A 26476-nucleotide genomic window follows, 5' to 3' on the forward strand; every position below is an offset into this window, starting at 1 on the left:
AGGCTTTTTCCACAAAGCTGGCCAGGAAGCAGTGTTCTACTTTTTGTGCTGCATAGATCTACTAGACCAGGAATGTGACAAAAAAAAGCAAAATATATACATTTTGGGAAAGAGAAGGGAGAGAAATAAAAGTGAAACTATGAAACAAATAAGTATAACTGAATCACATATTAAAGAAGGGCTGTATATATAAAAAGAGAACTAGTAGTATACAATGCAAAATAAAGCAAGCTTTTAGGTATTCAGTAAACATAAGAAAATGCTACTTTCAAAAAAAGGCAGCTGAAAATGAAAGATAAAAAATAATAGTTTATCTTCACCGTTTCTAGTTGACACTGAAGATTTTTGAAACAAGAAACAAAACAGAAAATGGTAAAGACAAATGTATTAAATATACGGATTATTCATCTTTATTGCAATATAGAATACAAAATATTTACACGTTATGATTGTTTTTAAGTCTCACAATAAAAGGGCAAATAATATCATTATATTCTACCCATGTGGGAGATGAAATGTGCAAAATCCTGAATAAAGACAGAACTTAAAGGGACATGAAACCCAATTTTTTTTTCTTTAATGATTGAGAGCATTTCTAATTTACTTTATTTATTTGAAAAAGCAGGAATTTAAGTTTAGGAGCTGGCCCATTTTTGGTTCCGCACACTGGGTGGCACTTGATGATTGGTGGCTACATTTAGAAAGTGCTACCCAGGTTCTGAACCAAAAATGGGCCGGCTCCTAAGCTTACATTCCTGCTTTTCAAATAAAGATACCAAGAGAATAAAGAAAATTTGATAATAGGAGTAAATTCGAAAGTTGCTTAAAATTGCATGCTCTCAATCATTAAAGAAAAAAAAAATTGGGTTTCATGTCCCTTTAAGTTCTGTCTTTATTCAGGATTTTGCACATTTCATCTCCCACATGGGTAGAATAGAGGGAGATAATGATATTAATTGCATGCTCTATCAATCATGGAAGGAACAATTTTGGGTTTCATATCCCTTTAAGTACAAATAGTTGCCATGTCTAGTTACCAGATAAATCTTGCACAAGAAATGTTGATTCACATTTCTAGGTTTCAGATTATTTAAATATCATCATGGAATCCAGGCTTCTTTAGCATTTATATGTAGGTACGTTTAGAATGTGTTGTCTATGCATGGACAATAGCAGCAAACCACCCTCTAAATTAACTTTTACTTTAATAAAGAGAGACAGTATTTAAACCACAACCAGAACTCTTGTGGAGTCTTAAATGAACGATCAGTGAGATATTGTTCCTTCTGTAGGTCACTCATGTTACTTCTGGCCTTTTAAATTAAAGGGACAGTCAAGTATAAATTAAACTTTCATTATTCAGATAGGACTTTTAATTTTAATTGACTTTCCAATTTACTTTTATCATCAAATTTGCTTTTTTCTCTTAGTATTCTTAGTTTAAACTAAACATAGGTAGGCTCATATGCTAATTTCTAGGCCTTTGAGGGCTGCCTCTTATCACAGGCTTTTTAAATCTTTTCAACACAAAGAGACAGAAAGTACACGTGGGCCATATAGATAACACTGTGTTCAGGCACAGGGGGTTATTTAAGATTTAGCACAAAAACATAATTTATGCTTACCTGATAAATTTATTTCTCTTGTAGTGTATCCAGTCCACGGATCATCCATTACTTATGGGATATATTCTCCTTCCCAACAGGAAGTTGCAAGAGTCCACCCACAGCAAAGCTGCTATATAGCTCCTCCCCTAACTGCCATTACCAGTCATTCGACCGAAAACATGCAGAGAAAGGAAAACCATAGGGTGCAGTGGTGACTGTAGTTTAATGGAAAAATTACCTGCCTTAAAGTGACAGGGCGGGCCGTGGACTGGATACACTACAAGAGAAATAAATTTATCAGGTAAGCATAAATTATGTTTTCTCTTGTTAAGTGTATCCAGTCCACGGATCATCCATTACTTATGGGATACCAATACCAAAGCTAAAGTACACGGATGATGGGAGGGACAAGGCAGGTACTTAAACGGAAGTTACCACTGCCTGTAAAAAACCCTTTCTCCCAAAAATAGCCTCCGAAGAAGCAAGGTATCAAATTTGTTAAATTTGAAAAAGTATGAAACGCAGACCAAGACTCCGTCTTGTAATCTGTTCAACAGAAGCCACATTTAAAAAAGGCCCAAGTGAAAACCACAGCTCTAGTAGAATGAGCTGTAATCCCTTCAGGAGGCTGCTGTCCAGCAGTCTCATAAGCTAAATGAATTATGCTTTTTAACCAAAAAGACAGAGAGGTTGCTGAAGTCCTTTGACCTCTCCTCTGTCCAGAATAGACAACAAACAAGGTGAATGTTTGATGAAAATCTGTAGTAGCTTGTAAGTAAAACTTTAAAACACGAACCACGTCCAAATTGTGTAATAGACGTTCCTTCTTTGAAGAAGGATTAGGATACAAGAATGGAACAACAATCTCTTGAGTGATATTCTTGTTAGATACCACCTTAGGTAAAAACCCAGGTTGGTACACAGGACTACCTTATCCGTACGGAGAACCAGATAAGGAGAATCACATTGCAACGCAGATAACTCGGAGACTCTATGAGCCGAGGAAATAGCTACCAAAAAGGAACTTTCCAAGATAGAAGTTTGATATCTATGGAATGAAAAGGTTCAAATGGAACTCCTTGAAGAACCTTAAGAACCAGCTTTAAGCTCCATGGCGGAGCAACATTTTTAACCACAGGCTTGGTTCTAACCAAAGCCTGACCAAATGCCTGAACGTCTAGAATACCTGCCAAACGCTTGTGCAAAAGAATAGACAGAGTAGAAATCTGTCCTTTTAAAGAACTAGCTGACAACCCTTTTCTCAAAATCATCTTGGAGAAAAGATAATATCCTGGGAATCCAGACTTTACTCCATGAGTAACCCTTGGATTCATAACAATAAGATATTTACACCATATCTTATGTTAAATTTTCCTAGAGACAGGCTTTTATGCCTGTATTAAGGTATCAATTACTGACTCGGAGAAGCCATGCTTTGATAACATCAAGCGTTCTGTCTCCAGGCAGTCCATCTCAGATTAGTTATATTTAGATGGTTGAAAAGACCCTGAGGTAGAGGGTCCTGTCTCAGAAGCAGAGACCGTGGTGGAAAGGATGACATGTCCACCAGATCTGCATACCAGGTCCTGCGTGGCCACGCAGGCGCTGTCAAAAGCACCAAAGCACTCTCCTGCTTGATCTTGTGCAAACCCCTCCGGAGGGAATTCCCACTCCCCCGGATGAAAAGTCTGACGACTTAGAAAATCTGCCTCCCAGTTCTCAACACCTGGGATAGGGATAGCTTTTAGACAAGAGTGAGTCTCTGTCCAGTGAATTATTTTAAGACTTCTAACATTGCTAGGGAACTTCTGTTCCCCCTTGATGGTTGATGTAAGCCACAGTCGTGATATTGTCCGACTGAAATATGATGTACCTCAGAGTTGCTAACTGAGGCCAAGTCTGAAGAGCATGGAATATCGCTCCCAGTTCCAGAATATTCATTAGAAGGAGGGTCTCCTCCTGAGTCCACTATCCCTGAGCCTTCAGGGAGTTCCAGACTGTATCCCAACCTAAAAGGCTGGCATCTGTTGTAACAATTGTCCCATCTGACCTGCGGAAGGTCATACCCTTGGACAGATGGACCCGAGATAGTCACCAGAGAAGAGAATCTCTGGTTTCTTGGTCCGGATTTAACAGGAGAACAAATCTGTGTAATCCCCGTTCCTCTGGCTGAGCATGCATAGTTGCAGTGGTCTGAAATGTAGGCGTGCAAACGGTACTATGTCACTTGCCGCTACCATTAAGCCGATTACATTCATGTACTGAGCCACCAAAGGGCGCGGATGGAATGAAGAACACGGCAGAAATTTAGAAACTTTGACAACCTGGACTCCGTCAGGTAAATTTTAATTTCTACAAAATCTATCAGAATCCCTAGGAGGGAAACCCTTGATATTGGGGATAGAGAACTCTTTCCTTGTTCACTTTCCACCCATGCGATCTCAGAAATGCCAGTACTACGTCCGTATGAGACTTGGCAACTTGGATGTTTGACGCCTGTATCAGGATGTCGTCTAAATAAGGGGCCACTTCTATGCCCCGCGGCCTAAGGACCGCCAAAGTGACCCCAGAACCTCCATAAAGATTCTAGGGGCTGTAGTTAACCCAAAGGAAAGAGCTACAAACTGGTAATGCCTGTCTAGAAAGGCAAACCTGAAAAACCGATGGTGATCTTTATGCATCGTAATGTGAGGATAAGCATCCTTCAAATCCATTGTAGTCCTCTATTGACTCTCCTGGATCATAGTTAAGATGATACGAATAGTTTCCATCTTAAATGATAGAATTCTAAAGAATTTGATTAAGATCTTTTAGATCCAAAATAGGTCTGAAGGTTTCCTTTCCTTGGGAACCACAAACCGATTTGAGGAAAACTGTGTCCCTGTTCCTCTATTGGAACTGAATGGGTCACGTACACAATGCAAGAATGTCTCTTTCTTTATCTGGTTTGCAGATAAATGTGAAAGGCAAAAACTCCCCTTTTTTGGGGGGGGAAAGCTTTGAAATCCAGAAGATATCTCTGGGGTATAATTTCCAATGCCCAGGGATCCTGGGCATCTCTTGCCCACGCCTGGGCGAAGAATGAAGTCTGCCCCCTATAGGATCCGTTACCAGATAGGGGTCCGTTCCTCATGCTGTTTTAGAGGCAGCAGCAGGCTCCTTGACCTGCTTATCTTTGTTCCAGGTCCGGTTGTCTCCAGACCGCCTTGGACTGAGCAAAAGTTCCCTCTTATTTTGCCTTAGAGGAAGTTGATGCCACACCTGCCTTGAATTTTCGAAAGGCATGAAAATTAGGCCTTTTTTGTCCCTTGATTTGGACCTGTCCTGAGGAAGGGCATGATCTTTTCCTCCAGTGATATAAGTAATAATCTCCTTCAAACTAGGCCTGAATAGGGTCTGCCCCTTGAAGGGAAGTTAAGTAGCTTATTTATTAAAGTCACGACAGCTGACCATGATATAAGCCATAGCGCTCTGCGCGCCAGTATAGTAAAAAACAGAATTCTTAGCCGTTAGTCTAGTCAAAGGAACAAAGGCATCAGAAAACAAAGGAATTGGCTAGCTTAAGTGCTCTAAGCTTGTCAAATATATTAATCCAATGGAGCCTGTAAAGCCTCATCAAGAGACTCAAACCAGAACGCCGCAGCAGCAGTGACAGGAGCAATGCGTGCAAGGGGCTGCAGGATAAAACCTTGTTGAATAAACATTTTTTATCCATTGGATCTAAAAAAGCACAACAGTCCTCGCCAGAGGTAGTGGTACGCTTAGCTAGAGTAGAAACTCTTCTCTCCACCTTAGGAACTGTCTGCCATAAGTCCCGTGTGGTGGCAACTATTAGAAAACATTCTTCTAAAAAATAGGAGGGGAAGAGAACGGCACACCTGGTCTATCCCATTCCTTATGAAAAATTTTAGTAAACCTCTTTAGGTATTGGAAAAACATAAGTACACACCGGCACTGCATATTATTTATCCAGTCTACACAATTTCTCTGGCACTGCGATTGTACACATTCATTCAGAGCAGCTAAAGCCTCCCTGAGCAACAAGTGGAGGTTCTCAAGCATAAATTTTAAATGTAGAAATATCAGAATCAGGTTAAATCATCTTCCCTGAGTCACAAATATCACCCACAGACTAAGCATATTGTGAGGTAGTATCAGACATGGTTCTTAAAGCGTCTGTATGCTCTGTATCTACCCCCAGAGCTGTTTTGCTTTCCTTTAATTTCAGGTAGTCTGACTAATACTGCTGCCAGTGTATTATACACAACCTTTGCCATGTCTTGTAAAATAAACGCTATGGGCGCCATTGATATACTTGGCGCCATTTGAGCGTGAGTCCCTGGAGCGGGAGTCAAAGGGTCTGACACGTGGGGAGAGTTAGTCGGCATAACTTCCCCCTCGACAGAATCCTCTGGTAAAATAAACGCTATGGGTGCCCTTGATGTACTTGGCGCCATTTGAGCGTGAGTCCCTAAAGCGGGAGTCAAAGGGTCTGACACGTGGGGAGAGTTAGTCGGCATAACTTCCCCCTCGACAGAATCCTCTGGTGATAATGTTTTTAAATACAAAAAATGATCTTTATTGTTTAACATGAAATCAGTACATCTGGTACACATTCTAAAATGGGGTTCCACCATGGCTTTAAACATAATAAACACAGAGCCTCCTCTATGTTAGACATGTTAGAACTAATAAAGAGACTAGTAAGCTTGGAAAACACTTTAAATCAAGTTAACAAGCAAATATAACAAACGTTACTGTGCCTTTAAGAGAAACAAATTTTGTCAAAATTTGAAAAACAGTGAAAAAAGGCAGTAAATCAAACGAAATTTTTACAGTACATGTAATAAGTTAACAGAGCATTGCACCCACTTGCAAATGGATGATTAACCCCTTAATGCAAAAAACAGATAAAAAAAAAAAAAAACGACATTTTTTTAAACAGACACAACAAAACTGCCACAGCTGAGCTGTGGATTACCTTCCCTATAACTGTTTCTATGCAAAATTTAAGCCAGCCATGTGGAAAAATTAGGCCCCAATAAGTTTTATCACCAAACATATGTTAAAAAACGATTAAACATGCCAGCAAACGTTTTAAAACACATTCTTATAAGAGTATGTATGTCTATTAATAAGCCTGATCCAGTCGCTATCACTGCATTTAAGGCTTTACTTACATTACTTCGGTATCAGCAGTATTTTCTTAGTCAATTCCATTCCTTAGAAAAATATATTACTGCACATACCTTAGCATATATCTCTATCAATCAGCCTGGTACCAGTCGCTTTCACTGCATTTAAAGGCTGTACTTACATTACTTCGGTATCAGCAGTATTTTCTTAGTCAATTCCATTCCTTAGAAAAATATTTTACTGCACATACCTTATTTGCAGGAAAACCTGCACGCCATTCCCCCTCTGAAGTACCTTACTCCTCAGAATGTGTGAGAACAGCAACTGGATCTTAGTTACGTCTGCTAAGATCATAGAAAAAACGCAGGCAGATTCTTCTTCCAAATACTGCCTGAGATAAACAGCACACTCCGGTGCCATTTAAAAATAACAAACTTTTGATTGAAGAAATAAACTAAGTATAAAAAACCACAGACTCTCACGACCTCCTATCTATGTTGAGACTTGCAAGAGAATGACTGGTAATGGCAGTTAGGGGAGGAGCTATATAGCAGCTTTGCTGTGGGTGGACTCTTGCAACTTCCTGTTGGGAAGGAGAATATATCCCATAAGTAATGGATGATCCGTGGACTAGATACACTTAACAAGAGAAACAATGCTAAATTTGAGACAATAGATAATAAACAGTCACAGTCATGTGATCAGGGGGCTGGAAGAAGGTTCCTAGATACAAGGTAATCACAGAGGTAAAAAGTACATTAATATAACTGTGTTGGTTATGCAAAACTGGGGAATGGGTAATAAAGGGATTATCTATCTTTTAAAACAATAACAATTCTATGGTTGACTGTCCCTTTAAATGAATATGTTTAACAAACACAAGGAGAGTTGGATTTGACTTTCTTTTGTAAAATGACAACGTGATCTCAAAAGCTACACAAACAGTAACTAGTTTTGTGGTTTCCTTCTCTAAAAAGGTTTCTCTGGTAACAGATGCTTTGTAACCAACATCATTCTGGATAAGGATTAATATACAATTAAACCCTCTCTGGCTGGAGAAGATGATATTTTAGTAACACATAACCATAAAGAACACAAAAAACAATTTTTTTCTTTCATGAATCAGACAGCGCATGCAATTTTAAGCAACTTTGTAATTTACTCCTATTATACATTTATCTTTATTTAAAAAAGCAGGAATGTAAGGTTAGGAGCCGGACCATTTTTGGTTCAGGACCTGGGTAGCGCTTGCTGATAGGTGGCTACATTTAGCCAGCAATCATCAGGCACTATCCGGGTGCTGAACCAAAAATCGTCCGGCTCCTATGCTTACATTCCTGCTTTTTCAAATAAAGATAGCAAGAGAATTTAGAAAACATTATAATAGGAGTAAATTATAAAGTTGTTTAAAATTGCAAGCTCTATCTAAATCATGAAAGAAAAAAAAAAGGGTTTTGTGTCCCATTAATCAAAGGGATATGAAACCCATTTATTTTCATACAGGATTCAGAAAAAGCATACTTTTTTTAAACAATTTTCCAATTTACTTCTGTTATCACAATTGCTTAATTTTCTTGGTATCCTTTATTTAAAGGGCAGCAGTTCACTCACATCAGGTGAGTTAATGACAAGAGGCCATACGTGCAGCCACCAATCAACAGCTAGTTACCAGTAGTGCATTACTGATCCTGAGCCTACTTAAGTATGCTTTTCAACAATGGATACCAAGAGAAGAAAAGCAAACTAGAGAATAGAAGTGAATTAAAAAGTTTGTTTAAATCGCATGATCTATCTGCATGATGAAAAAAAGAAAAATGTGTTTCATATCCCTTTAAGAAAAGCTTTTCTGACACTGGGGAAGACTCAGACACCGATTAAAAAAATGTTTATTTAATTTAATTAAAAATATACAGGCAGACTCAGTGGGGATTACAGAATGTGTCATATACTTTAATCAAACAAAATTACTAAGGAAAGCAAATAAGAATTACAAATATAATTAACATAAGCTAAAATATATTAATCAAATAAAGGTCAGGGATTTTCTTATTTCTAGAATGTCCTCAAAGACAAACCTGTTAGGAAATAGAAATTTACAAAGCAGATAGGTAGGAGATTGATGAATGAATAACATTTTTTACCCACGCAGACCCAGACACATGGTCTTAGCTCAGGCAAGCAGATCTCTAATCACTGCCTATTGCTATTTTCACAGAAAACATCAGTTTGCTTAGAGCTCCAGTTGTATTTAGAAGAAGAATCTGGTTGGGTGAATTAGGGGGAGTGTAGCCGAGAGAAGGCGCCTCTTGGGCATGATGAGAGGTATTGTGAGATGCTGCATCTGATTTCAGGAAGTCATCCGGCATATTTAATAACCTGATAGATTCCACGGAGAGGAGCTGTCTTCACTTTCTGTAAGACTGGCTGCCTGCAGAAGAACGAGGACGTATAGTCAGTATTACTAATAATGAGGAATAATTGTTTCAAAATGACTCAAACTGTAGTAGTTAATTAAGTTTATGTAGTATAAATACAGAGATGTACCACACGAGATCTGTCCTTAGATTCATTATTTTTTTTTCTTTACTCTACATCAACTAATAACAAATGAAGAAAGGTTAAAGGGACAGTATACACTCATTTTCATATAACTGCATGTAAAAGACACTACTATAAAGAATAAGATGCACAGATACTGATATAAAAATCTAGTATAAAATGGTTTAAAAACTTACTTAGAAGCTTTCAGTTTAGCTATGTTGAAAAGGTAGTTGGAAAGCCCACTGCAAGTGGGAAATAAGACACTCCCCCCCCCTCCCCCTTCTTTTGCATATGAAAAGACCCTTTACACAAACAGGAGCAAGCTGGAGTAGGTATCTGACGGTATTCACATAAAACTTTGGGGCTTGGTTAGGAGTCTGAAAATCAGAGCAATGTTATTTAAAAATAAGCAAAATTATACATTTTTAAAAAAAACAAACTTTATGGGCTTTATAAATAGATCATCTACAAAACATTTATGCAAAGAAAAAAATAGTGTATAATGGCCCTTTAAAGAAATAAAGAAATAGTGTGAAACATGCTGAGGGCCCTCATCTTCTAAATCAGCTTTTAAATATAAACATGACACACATTTCTAAACAAACAAACAAACAAACAAACTTAAGGAGAAATAAGGCTATGAGCCCTGACAACAAAACAAAAAAAGACAAGTGTTTGCTGCCAGAATGTCATTATTATATTATTACTATGGCAACCACGTGACATGAAACACCTCATTTGATTGGTAGGACACCCAATCATTGAAATGTTGGTTCTAATGTTATATTTCTATGTAGAGGGGTTTGAGGTATTTAGTACAGACTCAAAATAAGATCATTGCTTTGCGTTATTGGACATTGTCCTGACAATCACCTGACAGATGCCAGCACAAAGACCACACATTGGAAATAGCTGATAATGTCTCATAAGGATATTTTGTGTGTATCACGTAAACTCTGTAAGAGCTTTTCTAGAACAAGTATCCTCCATATTGTGAATACAACTAGTATACATACTTGCTATTGTTATGGCAATAATCTATAAATGATATGGGCATGAAACACACATTGGGTCTAATATCTGTCACTTGCGAAATAGAGGGTCAGACAACAGGAAAGCTAAGGGCTCTGTTAGAATCGACACTCCCTGTTTGCTGATATTGAAGGTGATCACAAATTCATTTGAGCCCCCTCCCTTGGTGATGCATTAAACATTTTTACAATGGTAATATGTAGTTAGAGTTCACAAATTCATAGATACTTCTACATTGCAGTGTGAATAATATGGTCTGTAGATACAAATGCAGCTGCGTGATGTAAAACAATCTCAGATGACAACCATGACTACTGAAACCTAGATGAACACATCAGGTGAGCCACTGACAAGAGGCATATGTGTATAGCTGCCAATCACCAGCTAGCTCTGCTCTGCTGCATCGCTGTTCTACACTTTAACTATGTATTTAATCCCTTTGCAGTTCTTTGCAAGCAAACATGATCTAACACATGAATGCTTTTTTTTGTCCCTTTAATGATCTCAAATAAGAAACTGAATTTAGTTTTCTGAGTAGTACCTTCTGTTTATAACTTCCCCAAGCACTCAGTGACCTCTGTGCATTATATATTCCAAATATTTGTGCATGTAAAAAGTCCTCACCCTTTAAAAATCTCCTGCGTTAATCAATGATTTGGTTTACATATTAAGAGGGAAGATACCAGCAGTTACAGCATTGAGAGCTAAGATGAAGAGCTATACATGTTAAACCTGCAAACGTTAAAGCACTCACAGCAACATGCTACACACATGGATTGGAAATGTCCTGAACAGATATGACCATTTTCTCTGATAATCTGCACGTAAACCACTATATTGAATTATGTGATTTTAAATGGACAAGGACTTTCTTTCTCAGATTTTGTTAAATACAACAAAGGGTTAAATAACTCCTATCAACACAAAAGATACCTAGCACAGCTGTGAGAAATGACTGCACTAAACTCAAAGGCAAATATCTCCATACAAACAGATGCATTCAATAACCACCCCCACCACTCATCTGTCCATTCTCAGTCTTTAGTTGGACTAGGTCCATTACACAGTGCCAAAGCGCACAAATAGGCAGGAAGCATATGTCCATACTGATCATCTGCTTGGGGAGGAAGCACATTGCCTGCCCCAATCACAGGTAAATAAAAACTGTGACCTATGATAATATGGGGGGGGGGGGGGGGGGGGGGGAGACAAACAGAAAGGAGCAGTGACTCACATACACATTTGTAGACTCATCATTAAAAGAAGCAGTAAACACCTGGTGATTTTGTTATATAAAATGCTTAGTTTTGTGCAATATTTTGTCATTATTTATGTGGCCCCTATTTCATGTAATCTAGCTTTGAAAACTGAGCAGTTTCTAATTCTCAGAACTTGCAATGCGCCCTGCTAACACCTCAAGGCTAACTCTGCTACATATCTGTCCCTAAATGGCTTTATCAGATACCAACTGGAAAACAATGCATTTTATACTTATTTTTTTTTTAACAGTGGCTAGTCTTTATGTCTGTGGACTAAAGCCAGATGTGGGTGGAGTTTGGCTATTGAAAAATAATAGTAGTAAAAACTGTCCCTGTAACAATACAGATATCCCTTTTGCTTGCTCATTTAAAGGGACATTATACACTCATTTTTTCTTTGCATAAATGTTTTGTAGATGATCTATTTATATAGCCCATAAAGTTTTTTTTTTTAAATTAATGTATAGTTTTGCTTATTTTTAAATAACATTGCTCTGATTTTCAGACTCCTAACCAAGCCCCAAAGTTTTATGTGAATACGCTCAGCTACCTACTCCAGCTTGCTCCTGTTTGTGTAAAGGGACTTTTCATATGCAAAAGAAGGGGGAGGGGGGGAGTGTCTTATTTGCCACTTGCAGTGGGCTTTCCAGCGGCCTTTTCAACAGAGCCAAACTGACAGCTTCTAAGTACGTTTTTAAACAGTTTTATACTGGATTTTTATATCAGTATCTGTGCATCTTATTCTTTATAGTAGTGTCTATTACATGCAGTTATATGAAAATGAGTGTATACTGTCCCTTTAAACAATTCCTTTCTCACTTGTAGATAAAGCAGCTGATAAATCCATTCAGAAGTCTGTAAACACATCAAGTAAACCAGAAACCCTTCCTCTTCATACCACTTACTCTGTCTACTGCGCGTAGAGGATCCAGCAGAGCTCGGGCGGCTGGTTTGTTGTGGACCAGACTGGGAGAACTGGGGTGCGATGGTGGGGGTCTTTGCCTTACGGGGGCTGACACTCGGCAGCTCAGAGGCCTGGGACAGCCAAGATCTGCAATTTTTATATACAATGATCAGATATTAAAAATGCTGAACCGATGGGAAGTCTTGAATCAGGTCTAGTTCACCGGCTTTAAACAGTTGTAGACTCAAATAAATGACAACAAATGTACACACTCTTTAGCTTTACTTATAGTAACAGATTCCTACACTAGGTAAGTGTCTTATAAACATGAATTAGTGCTCAGCTTGGTGTAGTATAAACCAATTGTTCTGTGTAGTGACTGCACATCCCTCAGCAGCACTATTTAGTGTTCATTTATAAAATGCCATAATGCAAATGAATAGTAAAGACACACAGTGTGCACAATATGGCAGGACGTATACAGCTGTGTGACGGGAGCGCTGTGTATTATAGTAGTGAGTTCTCCGGCACTACAATGTTTACCTGCTGGTATGGCCATTACTTTTGTCTAGTCCCAAATCAAGTAGCCGTGGTGATGCAGGAGTCACTGCCCCCCGCTGGTCTGTTCGGCTGGTTGGTGATAGGACCTGAGATGCTTCAGAATCAATGGCTATAATAGGAGTAAAGTAATACTCAGTTATACCAAACACAGTACATATTTTACCCCCACAAAAAAGCAAGGTGACAAAACTACAACTATAATAAAGACATTTAACTGTCATTGTTTAGAAAGAACACAACATTTTAACAGACTTCTCAGTTGACTTTGATTATTAAATTTACTTGTTATCTTGTTATCCTTTGTTGAAAATCATACCTTGGTAGGCTCAGGGAGCAGCATTGCACTACTGGGACCTAGCTGCTGATTGACTCACCAGGTGTTTTCGGCTAGCTCCCAGTAATGTGCTGCTGCTGCTTTGGAGCTCACTTTAAATGGACATGAAACTCAAAATTGTTCTTTCGTGATTGAGATAGAGGATGTGATATTAAACAACTTTCCAATTTACTTCTAATATCTAATTTGTTTCTCTCTTTCCTTTGCTGAAAAGGATACCTAGGAAGGCTCTGGAGCTGCTGATTGGTGGCTGCACATATCTGCATCATGTAATTGTCGCAGTAGTGCATTGCTGCTGCTTCAAAAAAGGATACCAAAAGAATGAAGCATTAAATGATAGAAGTAATTTGGAAAGTTGTTTAAAATTGTATTCTCTGTCTTAATCATTAATGAAAAGTTTGGGTTTCATGTCCCTTTAAAGCCTTTGCAGGGGTTAAACACAGCTGTAGACAAGCAATAGTGCAATGATACAAAGTTCTAACATCAGGGCATTTTGTTTTTACACTTTTATGTCCCTTTAAGTAGCCAATCCCTGCATTGCGACAGCACAAACAAACAGTAGGAGCAATTTATTGCTATGGGAGCTGCTAAAATAGCAACATGAGCCCTGTCACTGTGTCTTTTTCATTACACATGCCTTTAGCATTACATATAAAGCCACTACAGCAGGGGTGGCATAACTTGTGCCCAAGGCAATGTAAATGCAATCTCACCAGGGCTCAGGGCATCTTTTTAATGTAAAGGGACAGTGGAGAAACATTAAAAGTGATTTTTCTTACAAATCCAGGATTTATTTCAACACCTGCAGATTCATAATAATTTACTACAACTGCAGCCTGAAACCAGACAGGTTTTTTTCAGTGCCACACAGGACACTTGTTCCAAAGGTTCACTACCCCTGTACTACAGCATACCTGAGGAATCCATATCTCCCCTCTTCATTCATAATTAACATACAGGTTCAACAAGAGTTATCAATATTTACTCTGTACGTTATCCAGCAGGGTCTCCCTATCCTTTTTCTCTTATCTTTACTCATTCCCACCACTGCATAGTTTCTCTTTTGCAAGGGCCTCTTTTAAACTTGTTTCTAAAACATTATTTCCCATAAATCCTTTGTCTAACGCATGATGCTTTTTTAGTTAAATAATTTGTATGTTTTTTAAGTGCTTTTTTGAAACCTTTTTTTTTTTAAATGATATACTTTGACATTTATGTTGCTGGACTGTTATGTAATCTGAAATCAATAAAAACATAAATTATGCTTACCTGATAAGAAAATGTTTGCTTACCTGATAATTTCTTTTCCATCTGTATGGGAAGAGTCCACAGCTGCATTCCTTATTTGTGGGAAATACTGAACCTGGCCACCAGAAGGAGGCAAAGACACCCCAGCCAAAGGCTTAAATACCTCCCCCACTTCCTCATAACCCCAGTAATTCTGCTGAGGGAACATGGAACAGTAGGAGAAATATCAGGGTATAAATGGTGCCAGAAGAAAAAAATTCAAATTTAGGGCCGCCCATCGGAGAACAGGGGCGGGAGCTGTGGACTCTTTCCCATACAGATGGAAATGAAATTATCAGGTTAGCATAATTTATGTTTTCCATTTTAACATGGGAAGAGTCCACAGCTGCATTCCTTACTTGTGGGAAACATATACCCAAGCTCTAGAGTACACGGAATGCTAAACGGGAGGGAAAAAGGAGAGGCGGACCCTAATCTAAGGGCACCACAGCCTCAAAACCTTTCTCCCGAAGGCTGCTTCAGCAGAAGCAAAAACATCAAACTTTTAAAATTTTGGAAAAAGTATGTAAGAAGAACCAGATAGCCGCCTTACACATCTGATCCATAGAGGCCTCATTTTGAAGGCCCAAGAGGAAACCACTGCTCTCGTAGAATGAGCCGTAATCCTCAGAGGAGGTTTATGTCCCACCGTTTCTATGCTAAATGGGTGACACTCCTCAGACAAAAAGATAAGGAAGTCGAAGAGGCCCTCTGACCCCTACGCTTCCCAGAAAAGAGAACAAACAGAGAAAGAGGTTTGTCTAAATTCCTTTGTGGCCCCGAAGCTAGAACTTCAAGGCACAAACCACATCCAGAAATTTGTTGTAAGCGTTCCTTCAACGAAGAAGTATTAGGACATAAGAAAGGAACCCCAATCTCTTGATTGATGTTGCGAATTGACACAACCTTAGGAAGAAAACCTAACTTGGTTCGTAGAACAGCCTTATCGGCATGAAAAGCCATATAAGGAGGGACGCATTGCAAAGCAGCAATCACAGATACTCTGCGCGCAGAAGCAATAGTCAGTAGAAAAGTAACCTTCCAAGACAACAATTTAACATCTGGAAGCTCTGCAAACCTCTTGTGCAGTAACACAGACAGGGCCAAAAACTGTCCCTTCAGGGGACTTGCAGAAAAGCCCTTCTTCAGGTTATCCTGGAGAACAGAATAAGTAGGTCCTCCACACCTTATGATAGATGCGACGAGCAACCAGCTTACGAGCTTGAATGAGAGTAAAAATAACTCACTCAGAAAACCCTATCTTGGCTAGGACTAAGCGTTCAATCTCCACGCAGTCAGCCTCAGAGAATCTAGATATTGATGAACAGAGAGAACTTGGTCAGCAGATCCCAGCGACAAGGTAACTTCCACGGATTAAATGATGACATCCCCCTAGATCCGCGAACCATATCCTTCGCGGCCAAGAAGGAGCAGTCAGTATCAATGATGCCTGCTTGACTCGAGCCACTACACTAGGAAGTAATAAAAACAAAATTTATGCTTACCTGATAAATTTCTTTTGCGATGTACTGAGTCCACGGATTCATCCTTACTTGTGGGATATTCTCCTTCCTAACAGGAAGTGGCAAAGAGAGCACCACAGCAGAGCTGCCTATATAGCTCCCCCCTTAACTCCACCCCCCAGTCATTCGACCAAAGGCTTAGGAAGAAAAAAGGAGAAACTATAATGTGCAGAGGTGACTGAAGTTTATAAACAAAAATACCATCTGTCTTGAATAGACAGGGCGGGCCGTGGACTCGGTACATCGCAAAAGAAAGAAATGTATCAGGTAAGCATAAATTTTGTTTTATTTTGCATGATGTACCGAGTCCACGGATTCATCCTTACTTGTGGGATACCAATACCAAAGCTTTAGGACACAGATGAAGGGAGGGACAAGACAGAAACCTAAACAGAAGGCACCACTGCTTGCAAAATCTTTCTCCCAAAAATAGCCTCCGAAGAAGCAAAAGTATCAAATTTGTAAAATTTTGAAAAGGTATGAAGCGAAGACCAAGTCGCAGCCTTACAAAACTGTTCAACAGAAGCATAATTTTTAAAAGCCCATGTGGAAGCTACCGTTCTAGTAGAATGAGCTGTAATCCTTTCAGGAGGCTGCTGCCCAGCAGTCTCATAAGCCAAACGGATGATGCTTTTCAGCCAAAAGGAAAGAGAAGTTGCCGTAGCCTTTTGACCCTTACGCTTTCCAGAATAGACAACAAACAAAGAAGAAGTTTGACAAAAATCTTTGGTTGCCTGCAAATAAAATTTCAAAGCACAAACTACGTTCAAGTTGTGCAACAGATGCTCCTATTTACAAGAAGGATTAGGACACAGAGAAGGAACAACAATTTCCTGATTGATATTCCTGTTAGTAACAACCTTAGGTAGGAACCCAGGCTTGGTACGTAAAACCACCTTATCAGCATGGAACACAAGATAAGGCAAGTCACATTGCAATGCAGAAAGTTCAGAAACTCTTCGAGCTGAAGAGATAGCAACTAGGAACAAAACTTTCCAAGATAAAAGCTTAATATCTATGGAATGCATGGGTTCAAACGGAACCCCCTGCAGAACACTAAGAACTAAATTAAGACTCCATGGCGGAGCAACAGATTTAAACACAGGCTTAATTCTAGCTAAAGCCTGACAAAAAGCCCGAACGTCTGGAACAGATATCTGTCCTTTTAAAGAACTAGCTGACAATCCTTTCTCCAATCCCTCTTGGAGAAAAGACAAAATCCTAGGAATCCTAATTTTACTCCAGGAGAAAAATTTGGATTCGCACCAAAAAAGATATTTACGCCATATCTTATGATAGATTTTCCTGGTAACAGGCTTTCGAGCCTGAATCAAGGTATTTATGACTGACTCAGAGAAACCCCGCTTTGATAGAATCAAGCGTTCAATCTCCAAGCAGTCAGTTGCAGAGAAATTAGATTTGGATGCTTGAATGGACCTTGAATCAGAAGGTCCTGAGACCATGGTGGAAGAGATGACATGTCCACCAGGTCTGCATACCAAGTCCTGCGTGGCCACGCAGGCGCTATCAAAATCACTGATGCTCTCTCCTGTTTGATTCTGGCAATCAGACGTGGAAGGAGAGGGAACGGTGGAAACAAATAATCCAGGTTGAACAACCAGGGTACTGCTAGAGCATCTATCAGTACTGCCTGAGGATCCCTTGACCTGGAGCCGTAACAAGGAAGTTTGGTGTTCTGATGAGACGCCATCAGATCCAATTCTGGTGTGCCCCATAGCCGAACCAGTTGAGCAAACACCTCCGGATGGAGTTCCCACTCCCCCGGATGAAAAGTCTGACGACTTAGAAAGTCTGCCTCCCAATTTTCTACACCTGGGATATAGATCGCTGACAGATGGCAAGAGTGAGCCTCTGCCCATTGGATTATCCTTGAGACCTCTATCATCGCTAAGGAACTCCTTGTTGTGATGTTGTCCGACTGAAACCTGATGAATCTGACCGCAGCCAGCTGAGGCCATGCCTGGAGAGCATTGAAAATCGCTCTTTCAGAATATTTATCGGTAGGAGATCCTCCTCGCGAGTCCACAACCCCTGAGCCTTTAGGGAATTCCAGACTGCACCCCAGCCCAGAAGGCTGGCGTCTGTCGTCACTATAACCCATTCTGGCCTGCGGAAACACATTCCCTGGGACAGATGATCCTGTGACAACCAAAGAAGAGAGTCTCTGGTCTCTTGATCCAGATTTATCTGAGGAGATAAATCCACATAATCCCAATTCCACTGATTGAGCATGCATAGTTGCAGTGGTCTGGGATGCAAGCAAGCAAACGGAACTATGTCCATTGCCGCTACCATTAGACCGATTACCTCCATACACTGAGCCACTGACGGCTGAGGAATGGAGTGAAGAGCTCGGCAGGTGGACAAAATCTTTGATTTCCTGACCTCTGTCAGAAATATTTTCATGTCCACAGAGTCTATCAGAGTCCCTAGAAATGAAACTCTTGTGAGGGGGGAAAGAGAACTCTTTTTTGCGTTCACCTTCCACCCGTGAGATCTTAGAAAGGCCAACACTAAGTCCGTGTGAGACCTGGCTAATTGGAAGGTCGACGCTTGAATCAGAATGTCGTCTAGATAAGGCGCCACTGCTATGCCCCGTGGCCTTAGAACCGCCAGAAGGGACCCTAGCACCTTCTTGAAGATACGTGGTGCCGTGGCCAACCCGAAAGGAAGAGCCACAAACTGATAATGCTTGTCCAGAAAGGCGAACCTGAGGAACTGGTGATGATCTTTGTGGATAGGAATGTGTAGATACGCATCCTTTAAATCCACGGTGGTCATATATTGACCCTCCTGGATCAATGGTAAGATAGTCCGAATGGTCTCCATCTTGAAGGATGGGACTCTTAGGAACTGGTTTAGGATCTTGAGATCCAGAATTGGTCTGAATGTTCCCTCCTTTTTGGGAACAATAAACAGATTGGAGTAGAACCCCTGTCCTTGTTCTGCTTTTGGAACAGGGCAGATCACTCCCATGGTAAAACGGTCTTCTACACAGCGTAAGAACGCCTCTCTTTTTGTCAGGTTTACAGACAATTGAGAAAGATGGAACCTCCCCCTTGGAGGGGAGTCCTTGAAATCTAGAAGGTATCCCTGGGTTACAATTTCTACTGCCCAGGAATCCTGAACGTCTCTTGCCCAGGCCTGAGCAAAGAAAGAGAGTCTGCCCCCTGCTACATCCGGTCCTGGATCGGGGGCTACCCCTTCATGCTGTCTTAGAGGCAGCTGCAGGCTTTTTGGCCCGTTTACCCTTGTTCCAAGACTGATTAGGTCTCCAGGTTGGCTTGGATTGAGCAAAGTTTCCCTCTTGCTTTGCAGCAGAGGAAGAGGAAGTGGGGCCACTCCTGAAGTTTCGAAAGGAACGAAAATTATTTTGTTTGGTCCTTGTCTTATTTGACTTATCCTGAGGGAGGGAATGACCCTTCCCTCCAGTAATGTCAGAAATGATCTCTTTCAGTGCAGGCCCGAATAAGGTCTTACCTTTGAAAGGGATGGACAAAAGCTTAGATTTAGATGACACATCAGCTGACCAGGACTTAAGCCATAACTCTCTAAGCGCTAAAATGGCAAAACCTGAATTCTTTGCCGCTAACTTAGCAAGATGAAAAGCGGCGTCTGTAATAAAAGAATTAGCCAACTTAAGAGCCTTAGTTCTGTCCAAAATATCATCTAGTGGGGTCTCCATCTGAAGAGCCTCTTTCAGAGCCTCAAACCAAAAGGCAGTGGACCTTAGTTACAAATGCTAAGATCATAATCCTCCAGGCAGAAATCTTCATCTATGTCCTGCCTGAAAGTAAATAGTACAACACCGGTACCATTTAAAAATAACAAACTCTTGATTGTAGTTAAAAAACATAATTTATGTAAGAACTTACCTGATAAATTCATTTCTTTCATGTTAGCAAGAGTCCATGAGCTAGTGACGTATGGGATATACATTCCTACCAGGAGGGGCAAAGTTTCCCAAACCTTAAAATGCCTATAAATACACCCCTCACCACACCCACAATTCAGTTTAACGAATAGCCAAGAAGTGGGGTGATAAGAAAAGAGCGAAAGCATCAAAAAAATAAGGAATTTGAATAATTGTGCTTTATACAAAAAAATCATAACCACCACAAAAAAGGGTGGGCCTCATGGACTCTTGCTAATATGAAAGAAATGAATTTATCAGGTAAGTTCTTACATAAATTATGTTTTCTTTCATGTAATTAGCAAGAGTCCATGAGCTAGTGACGTATGGGATATAAATACCCAAGATGTGGAACTTCCACGCAAGAGTCACTAGAGAGAGAGGGATAAAATAAAGACAGCCAATTCCGCTGAAAAATGTATCCACTACCCAAATCAAAAGTTTCAATTTTAATAATGAAAAAAACTGAAATTATAAGCAGAAGAATCAAACTGAAACAGCTGCCTGAAGTACTATTCTACCAAAAACTGCTGAAGAGAAAATATCAAAATGGTAGAATTTAGTAAAAGTATGCAAAGAAGACCAAGTTGCTGCTTTGCAAATTTGATCAACAGAAGCTTCATTCTTAAAAAGCCCAGGAAGTAGAAACTGACCTAGTAGAATGAGCCGTAATCCTCTGAGACGGGGAATAATCCAACTCCAAATAAGCATGATGAATCAAAAGCTTAACCAAGATGCCAAAGAAATGGCAGAAGCCTTCTGACCTTCCTAAAACCAGAAAAGATAACTAATAGACTAGAAGTCTGACTGAAATCTGAGTAGCTTCAACATAATATTTCAAAACTCTTACCACATCCTAAAGAATGTAAGAATCTTACCAAAGAATTCTTAGGATTAGGACACAAGGAAAGACAATAATTCCTCCACTAATGTTGTTAGAATTCACAACTTAGGTGAAAATTGAAATGAGGACAGCAAAAAAACACCTTATCCTGATGAAAAATCAGAACAAGGAGATTCACAAGAAAGAACAGATAATTCAAAAACTGTTCTAGCTGAAGAGATGTCCAAAAAGAACAATACTTCCCATGAAAGTAATGAATGTCCAGAGCAAGCATATGCTCAAAATAGAAGAGCCTGAAAAACCTTCAGAACCCAATTAAGACTCCAAGGAGAAGAAATTGGCTTAATAACAGTTTTTATATGAATCAAAACCTGAACAAAATGATGAATATCAGGAAGTAACACTGCCTTATCCTGATGAAAAATCAGAAAAGGATATTCACAAAAAAGAGCAGATAACTCAAAAACTCTTCTAGTAGAAGAAATAACCAAAAGGAACAATACTTTTCCAAGAAAGTAATTTAACGTTCAGAAAATGAATAGTTTCAAACGGAGGAGCCTGTAAAGCCCTCAGCACCAAATTGAGACTCCAAAGAAGAGAGATTGAATTAATGACAGGCTTGATATGGACCAAAGCCTGTACAACACATTGAATATCAGGATGATTAGCAATCTTTCTGTGAAAAAAGAACAGAAAGAGTAGAGATTTGTCCTAACAAAGAATTGAAGACAAAACCTTATCCAAACCAATCTGAAAAAATAATAAAATTCTATGAATTTTAAAAGAATGCCAAGAAAAGTAGGTCTTCCAGACTCAATATAAATCTTTCTAGAGACAGATTTATGAGCCTGAAACATAGTATTAATCAATGAGTCAGAAAAACCCCTATGACTAAAAACCAAGCGTTCAATCTCCATCCCTTCAAATGTAATGATTTGAGATCCTGATGGAAAAAATGGCCTTGAGAAAGAAAAGGTCTGGTTTAAACGGAGGTGTCCAACGTTGGCAACTGGCCATCCGAATGAGATTCGTATACCAAAACCTGAGAGGCCATGCTGGAGCTACCAGCATAACAAACAAATACTCCATAAGAATTTTGGAAGAAGAACTAGAGACGGAAAGAAATAGGCAAAAAAGATAATTCCAAAGAAATGTCAATGCATACACTACTTCCGCCTGAAGATTTCCGGACCTTAATAGGCCCCTGGGAAGTTCTTTATTCAGATGAGATGAAAAACATATCTGGGTAAGAGAGACCATTCTCCCAGAAGAAAAGCTTGATTAACAGAGATAATCCGCTTCCCAAATATCTAAACCTGGGAAAAAAACCACAGAATTTAGATAGGAGCTGGATTTAGCCCAAGCTAATATCCGAGACACTTCTGTCACAGCCTAAGGACTGATAGTCCTACTCTGATGATTGACATACACCATAGTAGTGATATTGTCTGAAAAACATTAAACGTCTCTTCTTCAAAAAGAAACTAACTGAAAAACTCTGAGAAAACACGGAGTTCTAAAATATCAAATGGTAATCTCGCCTCCTGAGATTTCCAAACCCCTTGTACTGACAGAGATCCACAGACAGCATCCCAACCAAAAAGACTCACATCTGTAGAGATCATGGTCCAGGTTGAAAGAAACGAAGAGACCTGTAGAACTAAATGATGGTGATCTTAACCACCAAATCAAGAGAGATAAATATTAGGATTCGAAGATTTAAAATGCGAAATCCTAGAAACCCTGCACCATAATTCAGCATAAAAGACTGGAAATGTTCTTTCTATTGAAAATGAGCAAAGGGAATTAAATCCAACGCTGTGGCCATAAGACCTAAAACTTCTATGCATATATAGCAACTGAAGGAAATAATAGAGACTAAAGGTACCGACAAACGGAACACAATAAAATTGTCCCTTGTCTGATAGAGACAAAGACAGTGACACAAACTATCTGGAAACCTAAAAAAGGCGACCCTTGTGTGAGGAATCAAGAGCTTTTGAAAAAAAGATCCTCTAACTATGTCCTGAGGAGCAAAGTGAATCATATGAGATTCCGCATCTTCAGAAAATAATCTGAATGAAAACAGAAAAATGAAAATATGCATTTATTGTATCTAATGAAAACAAATAATGCTATCACTGACCAAAAAAAGGCAGAATAGTTTGAATAAAACTCACCCAGTTCCTAAAAATGGAACTGGAAGAAATACCCCAGAAGATTCCAGGTCTGAGCAGCGCTTGAACCCCATGGGTGCCCAGCCATGCTTCAACAGTACCCAAAATATATAGGACCGAAACACACTTAAAAAAAGTGTTAGCCTTACTGGAATAAAATCAAAGAAATTTGGACCAAATAGAAATAAATTTCAAAGAAGTCTTAACCTGCCCCTTGCCAGCCAAGCTGGAATACGGCACGTACATCGCAATTTTAGGGAGCTGATTTCGAACTGAAAAATTTCCAATTTAAAAACATGTTACTTGGGAAAGAATTCAGGAATTCGTTCCTTAATAAGAACAACCAAACTAGTATAAGCTTAAAGTTTTAGTCTTAGAACTCAATCTTGAAGCCCAGAGTAACAGTTAAGAATTGAATCCAATTATAAAACAAATAATTGATTATCTTAGAACAAAAGAAATATGGATTTTTAAAAATCACAAAATTCTTCTAGCTAAAAATAGCTAAAGACATAGATTAACCCTCATTTGCGAAAATATTCAATAAAATGAAGACACAAATTAAATTATTAGCATGATAGTCCAGTTAAAGGACCAGTCAATACAGTGGACTTGCATAATCAAAAAATGCAAAACAACAAGACAAATGCAACAGCACCTAGTCTAGTAAATGTTGTCCCTTAACAATGCTAAAATAAATCATAATCTGATACTTGATCTTAAAGTAAACAGAACAAAATGAAGCAATTGCAACATCCAAATAAATCACAGGACCAAGAAAAGTACCTGAAACTAAATAATTTTCCATAAATAAGATACAACCATCTAAAGGAAAATAAATACTATTTTGCTATAGAAACAATAGCATAATTAGTAGGAGTAGAGATAGCCCCAATAAATTGGAGAACCCTCCAAATTAAATTTAACTGCTGGCAAAGAATATAGTTTAAAACCTTTGAAGAAGGAATAAAAGAAAAATCTCAGCCTATTCCATTCCCTAGTATGAGGAATTGGAAAGAAAACCTCTGAAAACACAGAAGAATAAATAAGCAGAAATAGTGTTAGCTAGTCTTGAAAAAGAACTAGTTACCTTAATATCCAAAATAAACAACACCTTTTCAACAAAGAACAAATGTACTTTAATAAAAAAATAATAAAAAAGTATATTTGTTAGTGTCAATATCTGATGAAGAAAATTCTGAATGAGAAAAAAACATCATCAGAGAAGGATAAATCAGTATGTTGTTGGTCATTTGAAACTTCAATAAATAAAAAAGAAGTGAAAAAGACCTAAAATTTTTTTATTAGAAGGCACAGGGCTCCATGTACTAAGCCGTCAATTCATCCGTCATTGTAGACACGGATAAACTCGCCGTTACTCGCCGCGGGCGAAATGGTGTCCGCTGTCGCTATGTACTAATATTCCCCCAATAAATAGACAAGTCTAGCCCGCCGCGAGCAGTTGCGGATTGTTGATAAATTTGACGCCTCGCTCGCCGCGACTAAGCTGATGTACTTAACTTTCAGTTGAATTGTCTGGCCAATTATTAACACGTGACATGCAAGGTGTCACGAACATCATAGTAGTCGCGGGAATAGAATTTTGCTCCTATAAAAGTTCAACTTATCTAAACAACTTTATTATTGTTCAAAATTTTTTGAAGAGTGATAACAGAGCGTTATTTTTGTAATATTTATTTACAATTTGGATATGGCTTCATCTGGATCTGATAATATATAAATATTAATATAAAAATAATTATAAAGATTGACAACTATACAATACAAATTTAAAATATAGATTACTCTTTAATTACAGTCGACAAATTTGGCGCAATTTATGTACATGGAAATGAGAGACAAATTAGACGCCAGTTATGCTGTAAGTACAATGCTGATATTACTGCCTTTTATATATGTCTAGACTGGCGTCTAGATTGACTTTCCTATTGTTTTGTACCTTGCCCGCCACCTAAAAGGTGGCGAGGCAAAAATAACGAGGTGGGAGCGGAAATTGTAGCGAGCGGACAAATAGATTTTTTAGTACATTCGTTTTTGGCGAGTTGGTGGTCAAATGTGTCTAATTACAGTGAAAAATGGAGCGGTAGCGAGGTTTGGCGGATAAGTACGCTCGCAATTTTAAAGATGCGAGTTTTAACATAATTGACGGCTTTGTACATATCAGTTTGCGAATTTTGACGCGAGATTTGTTGCGGGTAGCTCGCTGACTGCTTAGTACATGGAGCCCACAATGTCAGACAAAGCCTTTAAAATAGAATCAGAAAAATATTTCTTATACATAAGATGTAAAAAGAATGGCAATATATAAAGCATAAATACTAATGGATTCTGCATGTAAAAGTTTATCATAATAACTTATTACAAACCATAGCTAAAGATAAACATTCATAACATTTAAAATAAATGAACTTAGCTTTGGTAGGACTGAACTCAGTCAAGCGTTTTTCCAGAAGTAGCTTTTGATCCAGGGTCAATCTGAGACATCTTGCAATATGTAATAGAAAAAACAACATATAAAGCAAAATCTATCAAAATTCCTTAAATGACAGTTTCAGGAATGGGAAAAAATGCCAATGAACAAGCTTCTAGCAACCAGAAGCAAATAAACAATGAGACTTAAATAATGTGGAGACAATAGTGACGCCCATATTTTTTAGCGCCAAAAAAGACGCCCACACTATTTGGCGCCTAAATGCTTTGGCGCAAAAAATGACGCCACATCCGGTAACGCCGACATCTTTGGTGCAAAAAAACGTCAAAAAAATGACGCACATACAAACAACTATGACCCCGGAAATGACTAAGAAATTTTTTCGCCAAAAAAGTCTGCGCCAAGAATGACGCAATAAAATGAAGCATTTTCAGCCCCCGCAAGCCTAACAGCCCACAGGAAAAATTTTTTAAAGGTAAGAAAAATTTAATATTCAAATGCATTATCCCAAATAATGAAACTGACTGTCTGAAATAAGGAATATTGAACATCCTGAATCAAGGCAAATAAATGTTTAAACACATATATTTAGAACTTTATAAAAAAGTGCCCAACCATAGCTTAGAGTGTCACAGAAAATAAGACTTACTTACCCCAGGACACTCATCTACATATAGTAGAAAGCCAAACCAGTACTGAAACGAGAATCAGTAGAGATAATGGTATATATAAGAGTATATCGTCGATCTGAAAAGGGAGGTAAGAGATGAATCTCTACGACCGATAACAGAGAACCTATGAAATAGACCCCGTAGAAGGAGATCATTGAATTCAAATAGGCAATACTCTCTTCACATCCCTCTGACATTCACTGCACGCTGAGAG

The 26476-nt window shown here is 38.9% G+C and overlaps 1 protein-coding gene across 3 annotated transcripts in view; it reads right to left on the reverse strand.

The window, feature by feature from the left end:
* Window positions 1–8611: 8611 nt before the first annotated feature.
* ARMC9 (armadillo repeat containing 9) overlaps window positions 8612–26476 on the reverse strand; it is a 935599-nt gene continuing 917734 nt past the window's right edge. For all 3 annotated transcript variants that reach the window (XM_053710306.1, XM_053710304.1, XM_053710305.1), the window contains 3 exons: window positions 13023–13149; window positions 12481–12626; window positions 8612–9171 (listed from right to left, as the gene is read on the reverse strand). In XM_053710306.1, coding sequence (XP_053566281.1) covers window positions 9149–9171; window positions 12481–12626; window positions 13023–13149 — 296 coding nt within the window. In that variant the 3' untranslated portion in view covers window positions 8612–9148. The remainder of the gene's footprint in view (window positions 9172–12480; window positions 12627–13022; window positions 13150–26476) is intronic.

The sequence above is a fragment of the Bombina bombina genome, chromosome 4 (assembly GCF_027579735.1).
Source record: "Bombina bombina isolate aBomBom1 chromosome 4, aBomBom1.pri, whole genome shotgun sequence".
NCBI lineage: Eukaryota > Metazoa > Chordata > Amphibia > Anura > Bombinatoridae > Bombina > Bombina bombina.